General features: G+C 39.8%; 1 protein-coding gene across 3 annotated transcripts; it reads right to left on the reverse strand.

Annotated features, from left to right (window-relative positions):
- Nucleotides 1-1,034: 1,034 nt before the first annotated feature.
- Nucleotides 1,035-20,811, reverse strand: LOC118789026 (matrix-remodeling-associated protein 7-like). 3 transcript variants are annotated; one of them, XM_036545326.1, is made up of 4 exons: nucleotides 20,402-20,811; nucleotides 7,655-7,874; nucleotides 6,471-6,585; nucleotides 1,035-1,613 (listed from the first exon to the last, which is right to left on the reverse strand). In XM_036545326.1, the coding sequence occupies exons 1-4, from the start codon at nucleotides 20,621-20,623 to the stop codon at nucleotides 1,499-1,501; spliced, it is 672 nt and encodes a 223-aa protein (XP_036401219.1). In that variant the 5' UTR covers nucleotides 20,624-20,811; the 3' UTR covers nucleotides 1,035-1,498. The 3 variants fall into 3 exon arrangements, with proteins under 3 accessions (XP_036401219.1, XP_036401202.1, XP_036401211.1); XM_036545309.1 differs by having other exon boundaries at nucleotides 20,228-20,811; XM_036545318.1 differs by lacking the exon at nucleotides 1,035-1,613 and adding an exon at nucleotides 4,917-5,080 and having other exon boundaries at nucleotides 20,228-20,811.
- Between the last annotated feature and the right edge of the window lie 305 nt (nucleotides 20,812-21,116).

A 21,116-nucleotide genomic window follows, 5' to 3' on the forward strand; every position in this document is an offset into this window, starting at 1 on the left:
TAATCCACAGTGAGTCACATAGCCTACAGTTTGTTTTCATGGTATCCACTTGTACAGTGGAACATTTATTGAGCCAGTTCAGGTCAGATACTTTGCCGAAGGGTACAACAATAGTGACCTATCTGGGAATTAAGATGGGAACATTTGGATTACAGGCGCTGCTCCATACCACTACACAACAATGCTGGCCCCTCATTTTTCCACCTCTACACAGCTAACAAGTCCTCCACATGCCAAGGAGCTGCATGCTACTGTGAGCTGTGGCCTTTTCCATGCCGTGTACAAAATGCATGGAAAGATTTAATTAATTAATTCATTCATTCATTAAGAAGAAAATGAATAAACTGTTCAATTTTTCTAAAACAGTGTTATATCGCTGGTGATTTGTAGTTCCCTTAGCAACAAACCCCAGAAGAGAAGAGAGATATGACACCAATGTTTAAAAAAAATACATTTTGCAGACAGGCTGTAATTTAATAAAACATTTTCATCATAACCAAGATTATTTTGTTGGGCCCCTTGCAGATCAGTGCTGTCAGTGACAAATATTAATGAGTACAATGAAGTCAGTTATGCCAATTTAATTCAACAACATAACATTTTAACTGAATGCACACCCTCTCCAGCTGTTTGCTACCATAACAGGAGAAACTGCCCACTGACAGTATTGGAATCTAAAGTGCAAAGCATGGCCTCTCAAGCAGTGGCTTAGATTGCTTTTAAGATAGTATAGGCTGACTGGTTATGATACACCTCTCTATGTACTCAAATGGGAAGATTTACATTAGAGTCTAAAGCAGTTTCCCCAGACAACCACTTGCAATATTAAACTCTGCATACTACAATGAAGTTTTAGTACAACAAGCACAGATTGTCTTACTCTGAATTAGTACACAACAATCAACAGCTTCAGTGTTAACATAAGTGGTTTATTTAAATGGCATCTCATTTACATCAGGAACATTCAGAAAAAATGCATTTTTACAGACAAATGATTGTTGGTTTTATTATGACTAAGACTTCTGAAGGTAAATGAAAACTATAATTTTGACTTGTCATGGGTCATCGCAGATGTAACGTATGATACAAAGTATGTCAACACATTTAGTTTCAATGGCCAATACCAACATAGGTTGCCAGTTCAGTCTGGCTTCAGACAGAAACCGTCACAATCACAATTTACCTATTATATGTGACAGACAGTAAATGCAATAAGTAAAGCAGCATTTGTTTTCAATCCTTTGCGTCTACATTCTAGAATTTTCTGCTGTAGTGCTACAAAAGAAAATAAAGCTATCAAATGCAGGTTGATCCATTTGAGATTTTACACCATCCCGGGTGTTACAAAAAAATATTCCTAAAAATGCATTACAAAAACAAAGGTTGTTCAGAACCTCTAATCCTGCCCCTCACCTGGAAATTTATTAAGTGAGGTCTCACGTGAAGTCAACCAGAGTACATTGGTGATCTGTTGTGATGGACACTGAGGGTGTCACATCTAGATGGAGTAGAGTTTCAGCTGTTCTTCCACGTCACCCTCTGTCACATCACCAAAGGTCTCCCGATTGTCCTTCAGAAGCTGAAAGATGGCAGCTAGCTGCTCTCGTTGGACCCTGAAACATATAGAAGTGCACACTGATCACCCCACCCCTCCACAAAGTACCACATTTCTGCACTCTCCTAACAAACAAATTATTTAACTTATGCAAGTAATGTGCAAAGGGGCCACATCTGTGCACAGGTAAAATTCCAAAGGGTGCCCCTGAAAAAGTGGAAAAGTTGGAAGAGAAAGAGAATCGAAAATGTCTAAAAGGAATGAAGTCCCATATGACAAAGGGGATGCAAAAAAAAACAAAACAAAAAAAATCAGGGCAAGAGAAAATGTAGAACAGCTTTATCTTAATGGGCAGAGCACACAGATTGATGTGTTTCAGTAACAGGCTTCACTAGGAACAGGCCATCCAGTGGCAAAATACTGTAATGTACTTTGACCCTCAGTGTCCTTGGCCTCATGTAAAAATGCAGTTACATAACAAAATGCTTCCTGTCTTCTTGATGAAGACACAAGGAGCAGCTCCTACTCGAAATGAAAGAATAGATGTGAGATAAGCTTCAATGCTAACGTTAAATTGTAATGAGGAAAAAAATATTCTGAAAAAACTTGTCATCTTTCAGCTCCCCAACCAGATCAGTGCTGTTAAAAATTGCTGTGTTTTCTGTTTTTTGTTACCGCCTTTACTCTGGCACTTGTATGTAACGGTAATGTAAATGTAACTTCATATCAAACTTCATAACTTCATATCAAACACTGGGTTTAAAAATTAAATAGTTTGGATCTCAAAGAAATATAATTTTATTATACAATACATGTACTAGTATACATTCAGTCAAATAATGTGCACAACTCACCTAAATGTTTCACACGCTAATAAACATATCATTGAGGGACTAAAGTAAGTACACTAAAGTGCTTACTGGCCATCCCCTGAAACAGTCCTTAAACAGACTGCTAGGGTTAGTCATAAATGTAGTTTTGCGCTTAGATTTCTGTGCCGGTTTCATCCGCTTTCTGCCTAATGTTGGACTGCATGGAATGAAATATTTCTAATGAGCTATTCCAAAACGCATGATCAGAGCACTTATCTTCAATTAAAGTATTGAGTGTCAGTGAAAAATGGGAAACCCTCTTGCAAGGTATGTTGTTAAACGAGTTGAGATGCCTACATTGTACTGATTCAACGTCATTGCTGTTATCAGATATTGAATTGAAGGCAGTCCCTCCCAGGTTTCATTGTATGTGATGTACAAAATAACTGTATGGTGAGATGGTGATCAGTTGTGTAAGGCGTAGCTGTGAATGTGGTCTGGGAAACAGCTAGCATTTCACTACCCTGGTTGTTGCGTGTGAAAGATGAGCAGTGAATGGCATCAGCAGGACACCTAGCATTTCTCTGTTGATAATGCAAGGCTACAGTTGCTATGGCGTGGCACCTTGCCTTGTTATCTAGAGAACAACAACAATCTAAGTCAGGTTGCTAGATTAACCAAACACAAAAACAATACCTAAACATACCATGAAGGGAGGCTATCCAACTGGTTGAACATTACGTACCCAGAAAGATCTTGATACAGAGATAACTGAAATATGTTGATACAGCAAGCATTCTATTCATTGGAGGACCAGTGGCACAAGGTCTTTAAACCTTGATGATGTCCAGGCTAGGATATTATTTTATCAGTTTATTGCCTTTGTATTTCAAATGTACCTATAAAGGAGTGTTATCAGAATATTCATAACATGGTATTGAAAATTGAAAAAATATTTGTATAAAATTAGCTCTAATGAAGGCTGACTGTCCAAAGTGTGTTGGCAAGATTACAATTCAGCAGCTTGAGAAAATAAACTAAGTATAAGATATACAAATAGTTTGTTTTTCTGTGGAATTGAACACATATACAAAAGCAGAGACTAAACTAGAAAGTGTATACCTGTTTTGTACTAACTGTTTTGTACTAACAATCAATAGAGGGCACTGTTCTACAGGAAAAAGAATTGCACTTTGTAATTTTTTATGTGCTCTCTCCCTCCTTCCAACCCCCCCCCCCCCCCCCCCCCCCCAAATGTAAATATTTAAAATGGTACAGGTGTACATTGATTACATTGTTACAAAACAAAACATCTGGATCAGTCCAAATTACACGCTGATCAGTAATTCCAGTGTAGTCTTCCTCTCTTTAAATCTAGGTTGAATCCACAACACAGCCACAACCGCAAAGCACAGTTTGGAACCTCTGAATTGTTGTGGGAGTGAAGCTACAAGTGAATCAACAACTCACAATTCTGCAGTGATATACAGATACATTTTGTGACCGCTGTGAGCTAGCACCACAAAAGGCATGCAATTATGATGCTCCTTGGTGATTATTTTGTTAGGAGAATAGAACCAGCCCTCTGGTTTGATGGAGAGTCAATTATGTTTGCCTCCCCAGGCTAAAAAATAGCTGCAAAGAATCTTCATATTCCTTGCACATCTGTGTTGGTCTCACAGTCCATAGACTGATAAAGCAGCACACTTGTTTAAGTTTGTTTCACCTCCAGCTCCAGTTGACTTTCTGAATTGGGGTGTGATGGAAAGAGCATCAGTTGATAGCAGCTTTGTTATAGTAACAATATTAAAATACTTTCTTTTAAAGATAATAACCAATAACGGTACAACTTTTCATAGAATTACCCATTAGCATGCCAGGCTGGTGACAGCAGTAAGAAAAATACATTTCATTCTTTCAACACAAATGCAAGAAACTATTAGCGTTAAAATTATAGATATTATTACTAGAGGGCAAAACTCCATCCTAATTGCTTCTGTTTCTCCTTGTCATGTATTACATATATACAGCATGCGTATGTACTATTAGCATTCCAAGCAAACTAATTACTGTTGAGCAGTGTTCACCAGGGTGGCTATAGGTAGTGAGACTCACTAATTGGGCTTCCTGAACTGAATTACTAACATTACAGGTTAATTGGTTCATTCTTACCATTTGAAATAGGTTAACCGATTAAGTTAATTTTACATCCCTGATACAAGCCAGTGTAGATGGAGACATGCAGTGGTCTCTTCTATTGCAAGCAACAGAGTAATTTTGTCAAGAATGAACACACGTGCAAGGGCAACAACATTATTGCATGCCTCTCCTTAAAATAATTTAAGTGACTATATGCACCACCACACAAGTGAACCAACTAAACTAAAATGAGGAAAATGAGAAAGGAGGCCCTCCTTGCCAGTAGAGATCAGAGCTTGGTCAGTAGCTGACACAGCGCTGTTGGCAAGACCACACCTGTGATATCCAGGGTAAGAGGCACAGGTAAGTATGGGGATGGGTGCCGGGCCAGTACTTTAACCCCGGGGCTGAGAGGGACTGTCATTGATGTGAGTGAGGGGTGGGTGGGACATGTGAGGGTGGGTGAGGGGTGGCAGTGAGTAAAGTGAAATTAATACCTTACCAAGGGGCTTTCTAACACACCCTGCTTGTCCTTGTTGTTTAAAGAGAGGTAAAATCAGTTGTGAATTCTATCCTGCAAAGATAAAGGCAGGGAAAGGCCATTATATACAGAGACTTAGCAGTGAGACATAGCCTGGTTGCATATGTCTGTTTGTCCATATGGGTATCTAAATGCAGCAAAGATGTGGGCCATATGACCTTTCTACTTATCTTTGTTTCTGTGGACAAATGTGATGCTGCTTAATGTGTGACTTTCACAAACTTGATACTACATTTTAAGCTGTTTGCTATATTATTTTCATATATACTTGATTCCACAAATCACAAAATTAAGGAAAAAAGTAAACACGTTCTTGAAAAAAAAGGAACTTTTGTTTCACAGAAATTTCAATTTGATGACCAAGTGCCCCAATTCCACTTGCTTTCTCTCCCCCTTCTCTGCTCTACACGAACACAACAAATAATCAACCCTTGGTCCCTCTACACTAAGAGACAGTGGTTATTTCAAGGACATGATTCAACCCTCCAGTGAGATGATGCAAGCCTCCCATAACTCATCTCACTCTCATGTCCACTCTCCCCCTAAAAGCACTGAAGTGCTGACATGCAGCGGCTGCTACACACCCCCCACCCCCCACCCTTCAATTTAACACACTTGGCTCAACGGCACACGCCCCTCGGCCCCTCTCTTACAGCTCTGAAACTGTGAGGCAGAAGGCATTAAAAGCCAGGAGTTTCTTTGTTACATAACGTCCTCCTTATGTAATTTGGAGCTCAGGTACAGCACATCACTAAAACAGGGCGGGGGTTGCTCATGGCGACAGCTTCATCAGTTTAGCTCATCCCCAAACAATGGCCTGGCAGTCTCTGTCAGAGCTGAGTGCACATGGTCACTCCCCTCTCACTTTCCTACCATCCATCTTCGTGACCACTCCGTTTTACTTCCTCTAATCACTTGGGCTCACTTTGCCAATTGGAAATCCCATAGTCATCCCATGCCTCAGTTATGTCAGGTATTCAGCCTGTGAGACAAAAAAATTATTGAATTTGCTCTGTGTGAGTGTCATTCACCTCAATTCTACTATAGTTCTTTTTTTTCCCAAGGATTTTATCCTCAATGAATCCTTTATTTACCCACAGCCATGTTCTGCTCACACTTATCTGATTTACAAAAAGCGCATCTAATTCTTCTCCCAAGGAACATCCAGATGGCCATCCTAAGTAAGGAACATGGCACTCACAACACATATAGAGGCTGAACGCTGTTTTTTGTGGATCAGGTGTATCCCTGTTGGACTGTGAAAGCTGAACCTTTTCCCTATCACAGTGGACAATGCTAAACATACATGGATGCTTCATTCACATACAGGTGGAGAAAAGGGAGAACACAAGATGGGGAAAGGGGGGTAGGCAGTAGAACCTCACTGTGGAGTCATGCCACAGTGCAGTCCACTGACACTGACCTGTGCTCCTCCTCTAGCTCTTCCTTGGTCATCATTTTCTCAAGCTGGCTGGTTCTCAGCTTCCCAGGAGTGTACTTAAGGGACAGATAGTCTTCCTCCAAGCTTGCTGCTGCAGCTGTGAAACAACGCATCACATTAACCACTCTCGGTATCATATGAACTGGAGCCGTGTGATCAGATCTTTTACAGCAGATGTTTTGTCAGGGAAAGGATCCACATTAAAAGGAAAGAAAATGAGCCCGAGGGTCAGAGTCTGACCCACAGTGCTGTGGAGAGGTCACTGCTTCCAGACTGACAGAGGAACACAACAGGGTGACAATCTCACGGTTGCCAACTGATTCAGTGCAATTAGGATTACTCTTCTAATCATCAGTAATGCGCCGGTCAGAAACAGGCCTCCTTATCTGAATGAGGTCTCAGGCTGATTCTACCGTAACCTGTTTTTTTTTTTTTTTTTTTTTTGAAAAGTAAGCCTGGAAATGTAAATTCTGAGAGTTGTTTTGATATTCTTTTTTATTTTATTCTGATTCTGCTTTGCCTCCAGCAGAAGGGTATTTTAAGAGGCATGGAAACAAGAGAAATGTAAAATCGAAATAATCTTAAAATTTGTACTGAATGAAAAGCATCTCTCTGGTCAAAAAAGCCTTTGTGTGTGCTGGTCTCTTGTAATTTTGCAATATAGCCTGGTCGTTCATCTCTCCTAACACCACTCAATTGCAATGAAGCCTACAACATGCCAATGACAACATGAAAGGACCCACGACCAATTTGGATACAGTAGCCAAAAAAACTGATCTGGGTTTGAACACATCCCTAAGGTCTTTATTAAGATGGGATGCTGATGGTTGCCTTCACAGGAAACAGTCATGTGGCTGTGGGTTATCATGCATTCCCAGCAATTTCCTTAGCAACCAAGGCAGCTGACAACAATAAGAGTCACCTAATGATACCAGACTTCTACGGAAAACACTTAATTAGGTTAGCAAAAGCAGCACTGCCAGGCTCAGAGAGAGCCAAACGCACGGAAGGACAGGATTAAAGCCTCGCATGTTATGTTTAGGGAACACATGGCTGTGCCTTACACGATACAATTGGTACATGTGAATACTGGCCACCAACATGCGCTCACAACCCAATGGCAAATCCAGCTTGATCGAGGAAAAAGTATGACAGACATCACCTACCATTCTGTTCTTCCGTCACTGGGCTGAATTCTGTTTCTTCCTCTGGAGGGGGTCGTGGGGTCACACCCTTTTCGGGTTTAGGTTGAGGGACATTGTCTTGTTCCCTCTCAGGGGTCTCCTCTGGGACCAGTTCTGGGAGGAGGGTCTCCTCTACACAGGTGGCTTCAGGCACTGGTGCATGCATACTCTCTTCCCGAGGCACTGCTTCAGGGACAGGTTCCTGTTGCACAAGAGGTAACTGTGAAAATCTCAATCATTCACTGAACAAGGTACCTCAAGGTAAGGATATTGGTCATAAAAGTTGTTTACCAGCAGGAAAAACAGTACCAGTCAAAAGATTGGGCACAACTTTTATTCTTTATTTTTACTATTCACCACATTTTAGAATAGTGGTAAACACATCAAAACTATGACATAACACAAATGGAATTGTGCAGTAAGCAAAAAAGTGTTAAACAAACCAAAACTCTTATATTTTAGATTCTTCAAAGAAGCCAAAAACTATTCTTTAAAAATAATTTTTCATTTGGAAAGAAATTCATACACATGCATCAACATCACTATTTATATTGTCTAAGAAACTATTTTCAAGCATTTAAGCATAAGACTTCAGATCAAAATGCCTTTGAATGTATGTTTCTCCATTATCTTAATCAGGTGTGTCCAAACTTTTGAGTGGTACTCTACATTATTTAGGCTTTGCAGGGCTTGATTTGTTTCATTATGTTTTTGGATAGTGCATGATGCACCAACTTCATCAGTGAGACACAGAAAGCATCTTAGTGAAATTAGAGCAGCAGCTTGGACAGTTGCCAGTCACATGAGGATGAGGTGCAGCCCAGATAATGAGCTTTCAGTTGGTTTCCTGTCCTGAAAACCTCAACCACAGACACCACAGTGATGCCTTTAGCCGCCAGACTGACAGGGATCATTTGTCAATATGTTTGTCAATGGTATTTTATAGCCAATGGTAAAAAATTAAATTTTGAACAGCTAGTTTCACAAATTAATCACCCCCTTCATTAACTCAGCCAGTACCCCATACCTCAGTAATATAGATACTTTGGAATATAGATACCTTGGAAAGCTGCTGCAGAGTCCATTATTTTATGTATTTTTCTGCATTTTCCTTTATTTTCAACCTTGCAATAACCAATTGTATATAAGACTCACCCTACTGCAACATCCTCTGAACTCATGCAAGAAACCTGAAGAGTACAAACTCAAATCTCTGATGTGCTCGCCGGCAGCTAACAGCTATTTTCCCCACTGCAACTCCCACAGTGCCCCACAGGAGAGTCAATGATGAAAAAAGGATAGGTACATCTCCACTGATACTATCTGAGTAACCCGATGGTTCTTGAAGAGCTATTATTTCTTCTGCAGGTTATTGCTGGCTTCATTGGCTATGAGGTCATTTGAGTACACTGTATTGAGAGGCGATGTAAGTTTATTATTATTACCACCATTATTAAAAATGACCACTGGAAACCATAAGACTACGAGCTTATATGCATTTCAAAACTTTGAGCAAAAAAAAATCTTACACACAGAACCCAGAAAATTACACATATAGGTTTAATGGAGTTCAGTGTGAGTGAGTCTGTACAGAAATGTGGAAGCACAATCAGGTGTACCTCTGACTGACATCTGTCATGACGTGCGGTGTGAACCACCAGACTCCCCACTTCAGGCCGACTCAATAGCACCCTAGCCCCTCGCGTGCTCTCCAACTCCTGGACCCCTCTTCCTGCCCAGGTTTTACGTGTTGTGCTCTGCGAATTACACCTTCTGTCTGCCTATGACACTTAGACAAAGACCAAGCGGCAGCTCTTCACTGCAGCCCTGACCAGCCCCTGACACAAACAGACCCCTGGCTTACTCACAGACCTTTGCTGCACACTTACCAGACAATGCGGCCCTTATTTTGCAGTGAGCAATTTCATTCCCCTGCCCACCACTTGGCCACCTCCTCCTCTCATGAAAAAAAAAAAAATGTGGTAAAAGGCTAAGATTGTCTTTTTATAGTTCTGAGCAACAATGTTTACAGTCATCTAACCAAAGAAAGACACTACTGTGTACGCTACAAAGTGGAAGATAATATTTTCACAAGAGGAGCCTCAGGACTCCTTACTTCATGCAACCCTTTACTCCTGTTGAACCCTGCCTAACTCTGTAGCTCAAACACAATGACGAAACAATGAAGCAGCTAAGCACAGAAAGGATATACTGTGAATTGGTGTGTAAACTTGAGATGTTTTCTGAGTGTAGGTATTTCTATTAAAGTGTATTCAGGATTATAATAATACATTAACAGGATCAAGTGTGAATCAGGTAAAACACGGAGTGTACAAAAAACTGAAATATGCTGTTTGCATAAGTATTGAACCCCTGTGCTCTGGAAGCTCCATGTTTACACGGACGACAAAGTTTCCCTTTCGAGGACACCAATTGCCTTACCATTGGCTTCCACCTAATGAACCACTAAAGTAGCTGTCATATTTTCTAAAAAAAAAAAAAAAAGGGTACAGTAAGTAATATCCAAGTGTTTGGATATCCCAGTGAGCACTGCTGGATCAATAATCAGGTAGAGGAAGCTGCATCACACTGCCTAGGCACTGCCTAGAAAATGCTGTCCCTCAAAACTCAGCGTCCAGACAAGATGGAGACTTGTGAGAGAAGCCACAGAGAGGCCAACAGTCACTTTGAAGGAGCTACAGTTAAGAGTAGAGTAAAGGTGCACCAGTCAACAAAATCAATGCCAATATACAGTAGGTTATGCATGGGAATATCTTAGTTATGTGTTAATGCTTAAAATGTTAGTTTCAGAACACTAGTCTCTCTCTCTGCATAAAGATCTGAGGTACAGTATATTTTCAAAAAGAAAATTAAAATCAGTTTTCAAAATTTTATACACACTACAGACACAGCTAAAGATGGAGAAATTATTTCAAAAAGTGTGAAAGAAAGTGGTACAGCATTAAAAAATATTAAGGATCACAGGAAAAGTAGCCTCTGCCTCTAGGAAAAATGTTCTTAATTCTAATGTAGTTAGAATGTTCTAAATCTTGCAACAAACCGTACCACATACACAGATTACTATGAGCTGCCTTGATTGGCTGGACCTTTCAAGGCTAGTGCAAGTCATTGAGATTAGGACAGTTTTACAAGATTACCACAGCTTTCTGCAATTGTTGCAAACAATCAAGATTACTGTGAATGTGAACTCTTGAGATTGCTGATCTTGGTGCAAGCCACTCAGTTTAGTGCAACCTTATTAGACTGGCATGAGCTGCCAAGACTGGTGTAAGCCAGTTCCTTTTTTACCTTACACTGCTGCTTACTGTAAGCACTGCCACAGAGATTTACTCATCAATGTAAAAGTCATTCAAAATGTCATTCAGTATTTGTATTCATAAGATCATATCATCACATTCTGCCTAGTTTCTCATTTCTCCCGTTTCAATATTTTGTACATCTAACAGCCAAATGTTAATCTGTTTAACCATCATCATCATTCAGGAGTTCATAATACACACTGACATTAAGCATCAAATGCTGGAATCTATGACTCGCCTTGGTAAATTTATAATGAGTTAACATGTACAATTAATCTAATTGGCTTCAGACACACTTGACTGACTTAGTGTTACTAGTATTATGGTTATTATTAGAACCTGTAAACTCTAGTAGCAGGTATGGACTATTTTGGAATGAGTTGACAGTGACAATGTGTGAAACTGGAGCCCACAATTACACTTATACTTATTATCTTATTATAATTACATATGTATGCAAAAACATTTATTTTTTCCCCCTCAAGCTTAAACCAGTACAGTGTAGCCCACTTAATATCTCACACCCTCACATGTAAATTAGCCGGAATATTAACACAAATTTTATTTATGATATTAATATATCATTTTCCTATGGCCTCCTGATATCCAAACTGCTTTTCTATTCATCACTTTCAGTCCAGCACTGATAGCACATTATCACTTGAAAGATTATTAAGGGTGTTATAAAGTAGAAAGTACTTTTGTTACCTAGCTTTGTGTCACTGCCACTGATACATGTGAATAAAAATCTTGACTACATTGCCTTAATGACAAGATCTTCAGCAGGCAAATACAAGCTAGGAACTCCTACTAGGAAGCTGGCTAACTAAATGACAGAAAAAAGGCCTTCCATTACCAAAGATGTGCAGTTCAATTAATCTGAAATATGAATAATATACAGCTCCTCAAGCACTAAATACGATGGCTTTTGGTGAAAATAATAAATCACTGTCAAGAGGTCTGCACTTGCTCAGACACTGAGGCAGGAATTAATCACATAAGTATTCAACATTTTAATAAAAAAATTCTTGTTCTCTTGAATGAATATTGTTAGAAAAAAATAAAACTAAGGACTGAATGTTTCAGTAATTGGTCTCATCCATAGCCTTTGCCATTCCAGAATCACACAAATGCAAAGAATTCGTCCAAACCTAACCAGCACTGCTGACTCTAGCTTGCCAATTTCAGTGGCAAAATAAATCTGAATATGTTATAGAACCTTGGGATGGAATAATCAGAATGGATTTACAATGCTCACCAGAATAAGGAAATGTGCTGACCTGCACAGTTTAGAAATAGCATGCTAATTTATCACCAAGAGTGAAGCACACTTTAAAGAATGCCAATATATACCTCCCACACAAAAATGAAATATATAAATGAAAAGCAAAAATATATTGTAATATTCTAAAACGGTAATAAATTAGATATTTTCAACAAGCAGGTAGAGCAGCAGAAAGAATGTAACTAGGCCTTAAAAAGATTTGGTGCTCTTGAGAAGTCTGTAATCCCTGGCTACTGGGTATATCCTGGGCTTCTATAAGTGCCATATGTCAAATTGGCTCTAAAGAGCTTTACAAGCTAAGGCCTGAGGATTACAGAAGAAAGCAATATGTTTGTCAAGTTTTAAAGCAAAACAGAATTGTTTTCTCACACAACAAGAAAAAACACACAGGTAAAATGTAGTATAAAACGGTGTTCACCCTACTTCAAACACTAGCATGTAGTCTAGCACATCTAAACAATTTAGGTGTTGTCCATGTTCAGCACATTAAAAATGTTATTTTCATGAGCCATATAAGATATTTGTATGCTCCTTTCCTATGGAAAATCAAGGTGGGTAAGAACATTTTTGTTCCAAATTATATAGTAAAGACAGTACAGTATATAGGCAGGGCAGTGAAGTGAAGTTAGACCTCTAACCCAAAGGTTGCAGGTGCAATTCTCAGTTGGGGTGCTGCTGTTGTGTGCTTGAGCAAGATGCTTAAGATAAACAGCTTCAAGACATCCATCGCTTTCTAAATGGACTATGCAAAAATGTAAAGTATGCAAGTCACCCTGCATGAGGGTTTTTGCTGAGCAAATATGTAGTGCCGTGTTTTTAATAAATACAACACTGCTATCTAGCATCTTCAAACAACCTTCTGATCTTAAAAGGAGACGATAATCTTGAAAGGTCACAAAAATTTAATAGCTCATACAACTCTTGGCAAGTTGTCTCTGGAGAATGCTGAGTGAAAGGGTAAGCCCTGTGACAGAGAAACAGACTGACAGATTGGGGGCAAGCAAACTCCAGCTGATCTTAAAATGTTACCTGGGCCAAAGAAGTTCTCTCATTCTAGATTAGAATAAAGACTTAGCTTGCTTTACAGGGATAAACAGTGGAGGTCCTAAGCCACTTTCACACTTTCAAAGTATCACAAAATGCTAGTAATGGGAAATAATGGGTAGGCCCAAACAAAACATATACCCAAGTTATGACAAGAGACGATAGAAAACAATGGCACCAGAAGTTGTCCTGACCCTGTTTCTGCAGAGGTCATCTGTCCCATGAGTGTAGAAGAGGCAACTCACAGAGTACACTCCTGTATTGAATCCAACAGCTGACAGAAGTTGACATCACCCCCCCTCCCCAGTTCCCTCCAGTCAGGCTGATAAAGTAACTGGCCCTGCACAGAAGCACAAAACCGTGAACTGTCTAAAGGGAAACTGAAAGGAACAAAGGGGACAGTGATACTTCAAGTTACCTGACTTCCTTTTGTATGTATGAAACCAGTGCACAGTGCAAACACTGTGGAGGACATTTCTGAATGCAGCTTGTCAGGAAAGTAACACAGCACTGAAAATCATTCCCCACCTTTGCCTTAAAATCATAGACCAGTCTGATTAGCAATCTCTAGTGCCAACACATAGTCAGGCTACAGTATCCAATGCTACTCAGTCCACTATACTGACAATCAGTCTGCAATTGTCAAATGTTCACAAGAGCACCCTGTGCTCCAAAGCTCCCAGAACAACAGTCCCTCCAACTTACTGCAATGACATGAAATCTAGAATGCTGAGACTGGACGTTTTATCCTGTGTTCCTGAATTCCAGGGACAATCAAAGAACTGTTGAAACAATTCCAAATACACTGCTCCACAGATGACCACATGTCCATTGAAAGTACACATGTAAATGTCAGCTAGAACCTTTGTGACCAAGCATTTACAACTGACAGCAAGATAAAATACTATATAATTTGATAAGATAAAGCTTAGATTTCACATCATCACTTGTAAAAATTCAGACCTATTGTAGTAGTTAATCAGAAAACTTGCCATAACTGACTGTTGCCACCAACACAGTTGTGAAGTCAGTTTCAATCAACTTTCCTATTCTGCACATGAACTGACCGCCTCATTTAAATTAAATTAATGGAAAAAAAATTCAACAGAATCAACAGTGAGAATAATTATCTGAAGGGATAATTGTGAACGTGAACAGGACAGACAAACATGATGTCTTCCAATGCTGCACTACATCATGAAAAAAATGTTAGATTTAATTAAAACATTTGAACTGCATCATTTACACTACAATAAAATGGACTGATTTACAGACAGAGGCTGATGTGGCAAGAGGAAGCATACTTCTGATATGGACAGGGTGTAAGTGGCTATATTCTCCCTGCAGCTATAGGCATATAAACCAGGGAAGAGCGCTTTGGGCAGTCAACAGCAGCAATATGCCATGTATAGTGTGCTGAAATTAACTGCTGCCCAATGCTGTTGTTTCATCACCACAGAGGGCACACTGTTACCAGGGGGAACAGCTTTCACTTAGTACCAATGCATAGACTGACGTGCATGGATCAGGCATGCCTCTGTACTGATTCTACATGATGCACACCTTTAAAACATCCATTTGAAATATCCATTAACATAGGGGCTAATTTCAATATGAAGTTGATCACTGGCAATCATATTTAGCTCATGGATGGTGCTTTTAAACGCGGCAATAACATTGATTTAGTTTGTGGCATTTGTAACAAGCCCCTTTTCCCTTCTACTGTGTCTTTGAAGGCATTGAATGCAGCTGAGCCCCCTGGGGCCTGGTGCTCATGTCTCCATCAAGATTATCCCACAATGCCCGCAGTATTGTGTCAAGCACCCATGTTCACAAAGCTCCCATTTGTGTTACTTATTGCCAGGGCATTGGGCAACCTACTGGTGAGGTAAATACTCCCTTTCTGGCACATGACACTCTTCAATTCAGGGCGACAATCCAGCTGGACTTATCTAGCCTTAAGGTCCAGACCTAACATTTCCAGCAAGAGAAACATAGCTCAGGGTTGATGTGTTGCTTTACTTTGTTTATGAACTAGTAGATTCCCATATCCAGACAGATGTACATTTTAAATATCCTGTCATACGCAGGATATCCTTCTTGCATAATGTGTACAATAGTACAAAACTGAGGCTACTAGTACAGTTCCATAATGCCATACTCTTACCATGGAGGGAAAAAGAGGAATTTAAATAATGTGACAGGAAGGAAAAAAAATATATATATCAAAGGACAATGTCAAGAGAGATTCAAGACGTTAATGTCATTGACTGAGAAGCTTCAGAATAGCACTATACTATGATCTGGACCATTCATGTCCATCCCATCTTCAGAAAGAGTACTGATTAACTGCCAGATGTTGCACTTGAAGTGATAGCTCAGGGAATATGAGGATGCTAGAGGCTTGTGGAGCCCAGGAACAGCCTTAGCCAGAACCCTTCAAGAATTGGCAGCAATGAAAGAGGTAGAGGTCTGAGAGGAAATTCCAAGTATTCCAGGTCAAGGGCAGCAGACCAATTAGTAACTTACGCAGTGCTATTGATTCCACTACAGGCTGCTGTTGAAACAATAGGCAAGGTACAAGGGAATGGTCTGCACATTATCTCTGTTTGAAATATATGCAGATATTACACCCTCCATGTTGCATTCATAATTTCTAAACTAGTTCAGCTGCACTTCTGAAGCAGCATACTGCACCAGCCACAGCCTTATTATTCAGCTCTACCACTGCAACTACAATATTAACAAAGCACAGATGTAGGCTGTAGCTCAGTTCATTTTCCAACACACAAGGGAAAAAAAGGGGAAGGAAAAAACATGTAATTGGAGACTAGTGATCAATCCTCCCAGTAAAGCACCACAGCACACACTGTGCACACCCCTTAGTGTGTACCCATGCACATGATCAAAGGTTGAGCACTCAGATCGGGCACACCTACTGCATGGCAGAAAAATGAACGCGCATAGACTCATAAATGTGGAAGTGCAACATATGAGGCACAGAGAGGTGGCTCTGTCTCCAGTTGTTGCAGGAATTCTGAACTGCTGATGATGCGTAGGGGGTCTAAACAGTTAAGGAATAATCCACCTGGATGTGAGCAATGAAAGACACCCAGTACATAGTGTACAGGAAAAAAAAGCTCAGATATATTGCACCATGAAGCAGTAAGAACTGCGACTCCTTTAAATGTTCTGTCCTGACCATAGGATTGGACTGGGGGAGGGAGGGGAGGGTCTTGCTGCAGTTCAGAGCTGTTGTAAGCTTAACATTTTCCTACACAGATGTACACAGCTTGTGCTCCTCAAGACTATGGGGAGATCCCTCTGCACTTTGGCCCTGAATGAACAAAACAGTATGCTAAATAAGCTAATTTTACTGCTGGCCTTTCTCCCCACATGATGACTCAAATATGTTAATATCAGGGGGCAGGAAATGCAAAAAATGACATAATCACACATAGTACAGAATGCTGGGGGCTTCGTTGTGAATTAATTGAAATAATTAGATTACAAAACCTTTGAATGTTAGAGGCTTGAGAAGAAGAATAAAAAATGCTTCTACACATGAAGTATTTTTCCTTTATTGTAAGGATGAAAGTAGCAATGAATAGTCAATAATCAACACAACCCTGGATGTTTCAGCTGTTAAAGAATATTCCAGTTTCGAGATGGAGCACTCACTACAAGGCTGCAGGGGAGAAGGGACGGTCATATTCCACCCTGGCATAACACAGTGACAGTGCATCTAGATTTTCCAAAAGGCGTGACAAACGCAGAATTGCTTTAATTGAAAGTTCACATCAAGGCTCATCAGAGAGGAGAAATGGAGCAGAAAGCAGGCTCAGACAGGGGTATCCATTTCTCTAGCCTCTCAGTGGCCACTGAAATGTGCTCCCATTCATATGTTGACTCGTCAGTCTGATCGCTGAGCCCTGGGGGCTGTACCATTTGGCAGGTCCCATCTAGCAGTCAGCAGAAATGTCGAAGGCAGAGAAAAATGTGTTTCTCATTATCCGCTGCTAGCCCTCAGAGATCTCTGAAACAAGAACAGCTCTGTCTCAGGAAAATTATGCCAAATGTATGCATTGCCCAGAGCACAACTGCCAAAAATGCATTGTCTATTGGTAGAGTGGGTCCAATGATGTGAACAGCACACAACACCAAGCCACTATCTTGTTCATTCACCATGTTCAACTTTATATACGGTGTGTCTAATACATTATTTGAAGGTACTCTTGGCTGCGGAAGGATGTCAAAATGAAAACCCTTTTTACACCCCACCTCTTTAATGCTGGAAAAAAAACAACTACTAACAATTTCAACTGCAATAGCTAACTAGTAACATTTAAAAAATAACATACCTAGTCACTTACTAGAAGCTAGCTTGCCAGATGGAAAAACAGTCCAACCTGACATATTTCAATGTTGCCTGTATTGTTTGGTCAGTGACAGTAAGTAGTAATCTCCCATGATTTTCCATTTTCATTCACTGGTAGACAGGTAGCTAGCTAGTAATCATGCAGAAGAGGCTTCAGTGAGGAAAAAAAAAAGTTCTCCCTTCTTTGCCCATGCAGCAAACAATGCTTCTCAATACGTTTAATTTTCACTTTTATATTCATTTCTATTCATACTATTGATATGGAGTTTCAAGCTACTTCCTATTTCGTTGGTTCCATAAACATGCCTACTTCCACGCAAGGAGGGTATCCAAGTCCTGACTACTTTGAGCATGAGATCCAACAGCACTGGAAGCCACCCACCTCATTTACATCTACCCAGGATGAGACAAGCTGAAGGTGATGCATCTGCCTTTTTGTTTATATGTGTTTTGTCAGTGTCATCCAACAAATACAGCCTCAAAGCCTCATAAATCAAGGAAAGCCCGTTTCTTCATCTTGAGCTGATTGATCCAAATTACACTGTCTCTGACAGTTTCTCATAACATATTTCAGGGATAACCGGCCCCATTTTGTAGATTCAAGCATGAAAATCAATCAGTTGATATGCATATAAAATGGGGCATTTTTCTGCTCAAGGGACGTTTAACATGTTGAAGCCTGTTACAGACACAGTGAACTGCTGGTTTTGTCTCACATGGCATAATTTTATGCTTAGTTTGCATTCCCCACTATTATTGATTGATGTTTTCTCTCATTGTATTTATGTGCATTCATAAATACACAAATATATTAGACAAGAGGACCAAATATAGATAGTCTAAAATGCGTTCTTCTTTGCATGCTAGTGTGTGTCTGGCTACAGCAGACTAGAGATTTTGAAGGATTATAGAGGCTACCAATAAACCTGAGGTAATTCGTACTACAAAATAGCCACTTTTCTGCTTTTAACCTGTGTTGGTACATCAAAACTAATGCATAACTTGCAAGTGACACTGTCGCCCAGACACAGGGCTCATTGCGACTTCATGTTATCTCCAATAAAATTTCACCATTTTCATCAACCCTAAACTGTAGGGTAGTAAAGTCTATCCTGAATTATGCTGTCTGAATGGAACACGGGGAAATATTCTTATAAGACACAAATAGTTTGCCACTTGCTGGAACGCTGCTTCAAAGAAACATGCCCCCTCTGGATACAGCTCTTAGCAGGTGAAGTGCTGAAAGCAGAGCTTGGTTGATAAATTGATTCCATTCCATTTCATCGACTGACAAGCCGCACTATCCTAATCTTTACTGTGGCCATTGCGTGTAAAAACATCTTAATCTGAAAGTGGATAAGTGCTTTGGAGCACACTCTAAACTATGAAGGGAGGAGGCAGACTAATTTCAACAGCCTATCAATAACTGATTAACCTGTTTCCCTCAAAATGTAAAATTCACACCAGTTTCAATTCAAATAATAAAATTCAATCAATTAGGAATTCCTATTTGATTCAAAATGCCACTCTTGGCATCACCCAACTTGACCCAAAAATTACAACTAATTTTTAAATTGACCCAAGCCATACTGAATTGTTCTATCACTCTGTATGGAACACTTAATTTGATTTCCTTCCTCCTCACATTAGTACACTTGCATCTTAGGATACTGTGGCTCAAGGACTGAGACACTCAAGAGGTTATCTTGCTATATAAATTGTCTACCAATTATTAATGTGAATTATCATATTCCACAGAATATTATTATATTCCACAAAATACAAATTCTCACAATACATTGTTGACTAATCTATGTTTCTATACAGAATTAGGTCAGTTGAAATAAACAGATTTACATGGCAAGAAGGTCCTGAGCTACATTCAGCAGATGAATGGGCAAGTCCAGTCATGGAGGGCCATAATCCCTAGGGTATTTTTCAATTAGCATATCATTTTCACCTAAGACCTACCAAAATAATGAACTGAAAACAAAACAAAACAAAAACAAACAAGAGAAAGAGTCGAGGTAGAATGAAAAGAATCTCTGCAGCTCTGCCTCCAGATGTGGAATTCACCATCATTTTTCTGGAAGTAGTTCTGCCAAAGTTTTTTTTTTTTTTTTTTTTTAATCAGCATGTTAATCATCTAAAAGTGTACAGTGAATAAACGACAAAGCTTGCGCCCAATGTAGAAAAAAGAACATTTCACAAAGCTAATGAAAACACACATTACATTACAAATACACACATTACTTGCTTTTCGCATCCAAAATCCACACCAACTGTTTGCATAAGTTATTTTGTAAGTTTTCATAATATTACATTTGACTGTACTAGAGCATTTTCAGAAAACAGTTTTTGTTGGGTTTGAGGAGACTTATACGTCCTTGAGATATACTCTCCTATGCAATATTTGAAATATTTTGCATAGTTTGATAAATAGAATTGCTGCGCTAATTGCAGAACAATACGGTTAACATCTTGTAGGGAAACGCTCAACATACTACTTCTGGTCTTGATAAGCTTACCTTGATGTCCGGTATTTCATTCTCTTGACGCGCTACATGGCTGCTGATTACAGATTCTGACACGGGCTGGTCCTTTACCGCCCCAATGCACTCGACAGGGGCTACTGTCACCGACTCAGTCTGGTCCTTCAACCCAGAGCTTCCCTCTGAGATGATGACTTCATCGGTCTTTACCTTATTCGCTTTGTGGGTTTGCCCCGGTGTTAAATCTTTTGTCTCCACTTCAGGCTTATTTACTTTCTCCGTTAGTCCCGCTTGAGCGTCTTCATCACACGCCGTTCTCGGCGGCGAGGCAGTGGTAGGTTTCTTAGTGAAAAGTGCATGAGCTACAATGATCGCCAAAAGAGTGAATACAATTGCAGGCAAAGCAAATGACCAATCAAAGGCCACATCCATGATTACCTGCCTGTTTTTAGACGTTTAATATTATTTAAACTGTTTTAAAATGTAGATTTCTGAAGATACAGCCTGTCATACAATTAGATAAAATGTTGTTGTGACTACTGGCTTCACGTGCAGAATTACACCTTGTCCTCGTAGATGTACTTCGCACGTACTCTCCACCTTCAGTTCATCTCATCCGCTATTCGACAACAGCAAAGTAAGATAAACCTGCGTGCTAACACCCGAATCATGCGTCCAAAGAGGGCGTCATTTCCTATGGACCCGCCCATCCCGAGGAAGCCGTTTTTTAAAGCGACCTTTTCCCGTTAATGTACCATTTACAGCAAACGGAATAGAAGCCATTGTTGTCAAAATGCAATTTCTCACATGTTAAAAAAAGCTCCATAAGAATTCAGAGCACATAATTATCACTTTATAGTTTTAGTGACGAGCAGAATGTGGTTGTTTAAAAACCCACGCAAGGGACATTACATCCCATTCGTTT

This window comes from Megalops cyprinoides, chromosome 1 (genome assembly GCF_013368585.1).
Source record: "Megalops cyprinoides isolate fMegCyp1 chromosome 1, fMegCyp1.pri, whole genome shotgun sequence".
NCBI classification, from domain to species: domain Eukaryota; kingdom Metazoa; phylum Chordata; class Actinopteri; order Elopiformes; family Megalopidae; genus Megalops; species Megalops cyprinoides.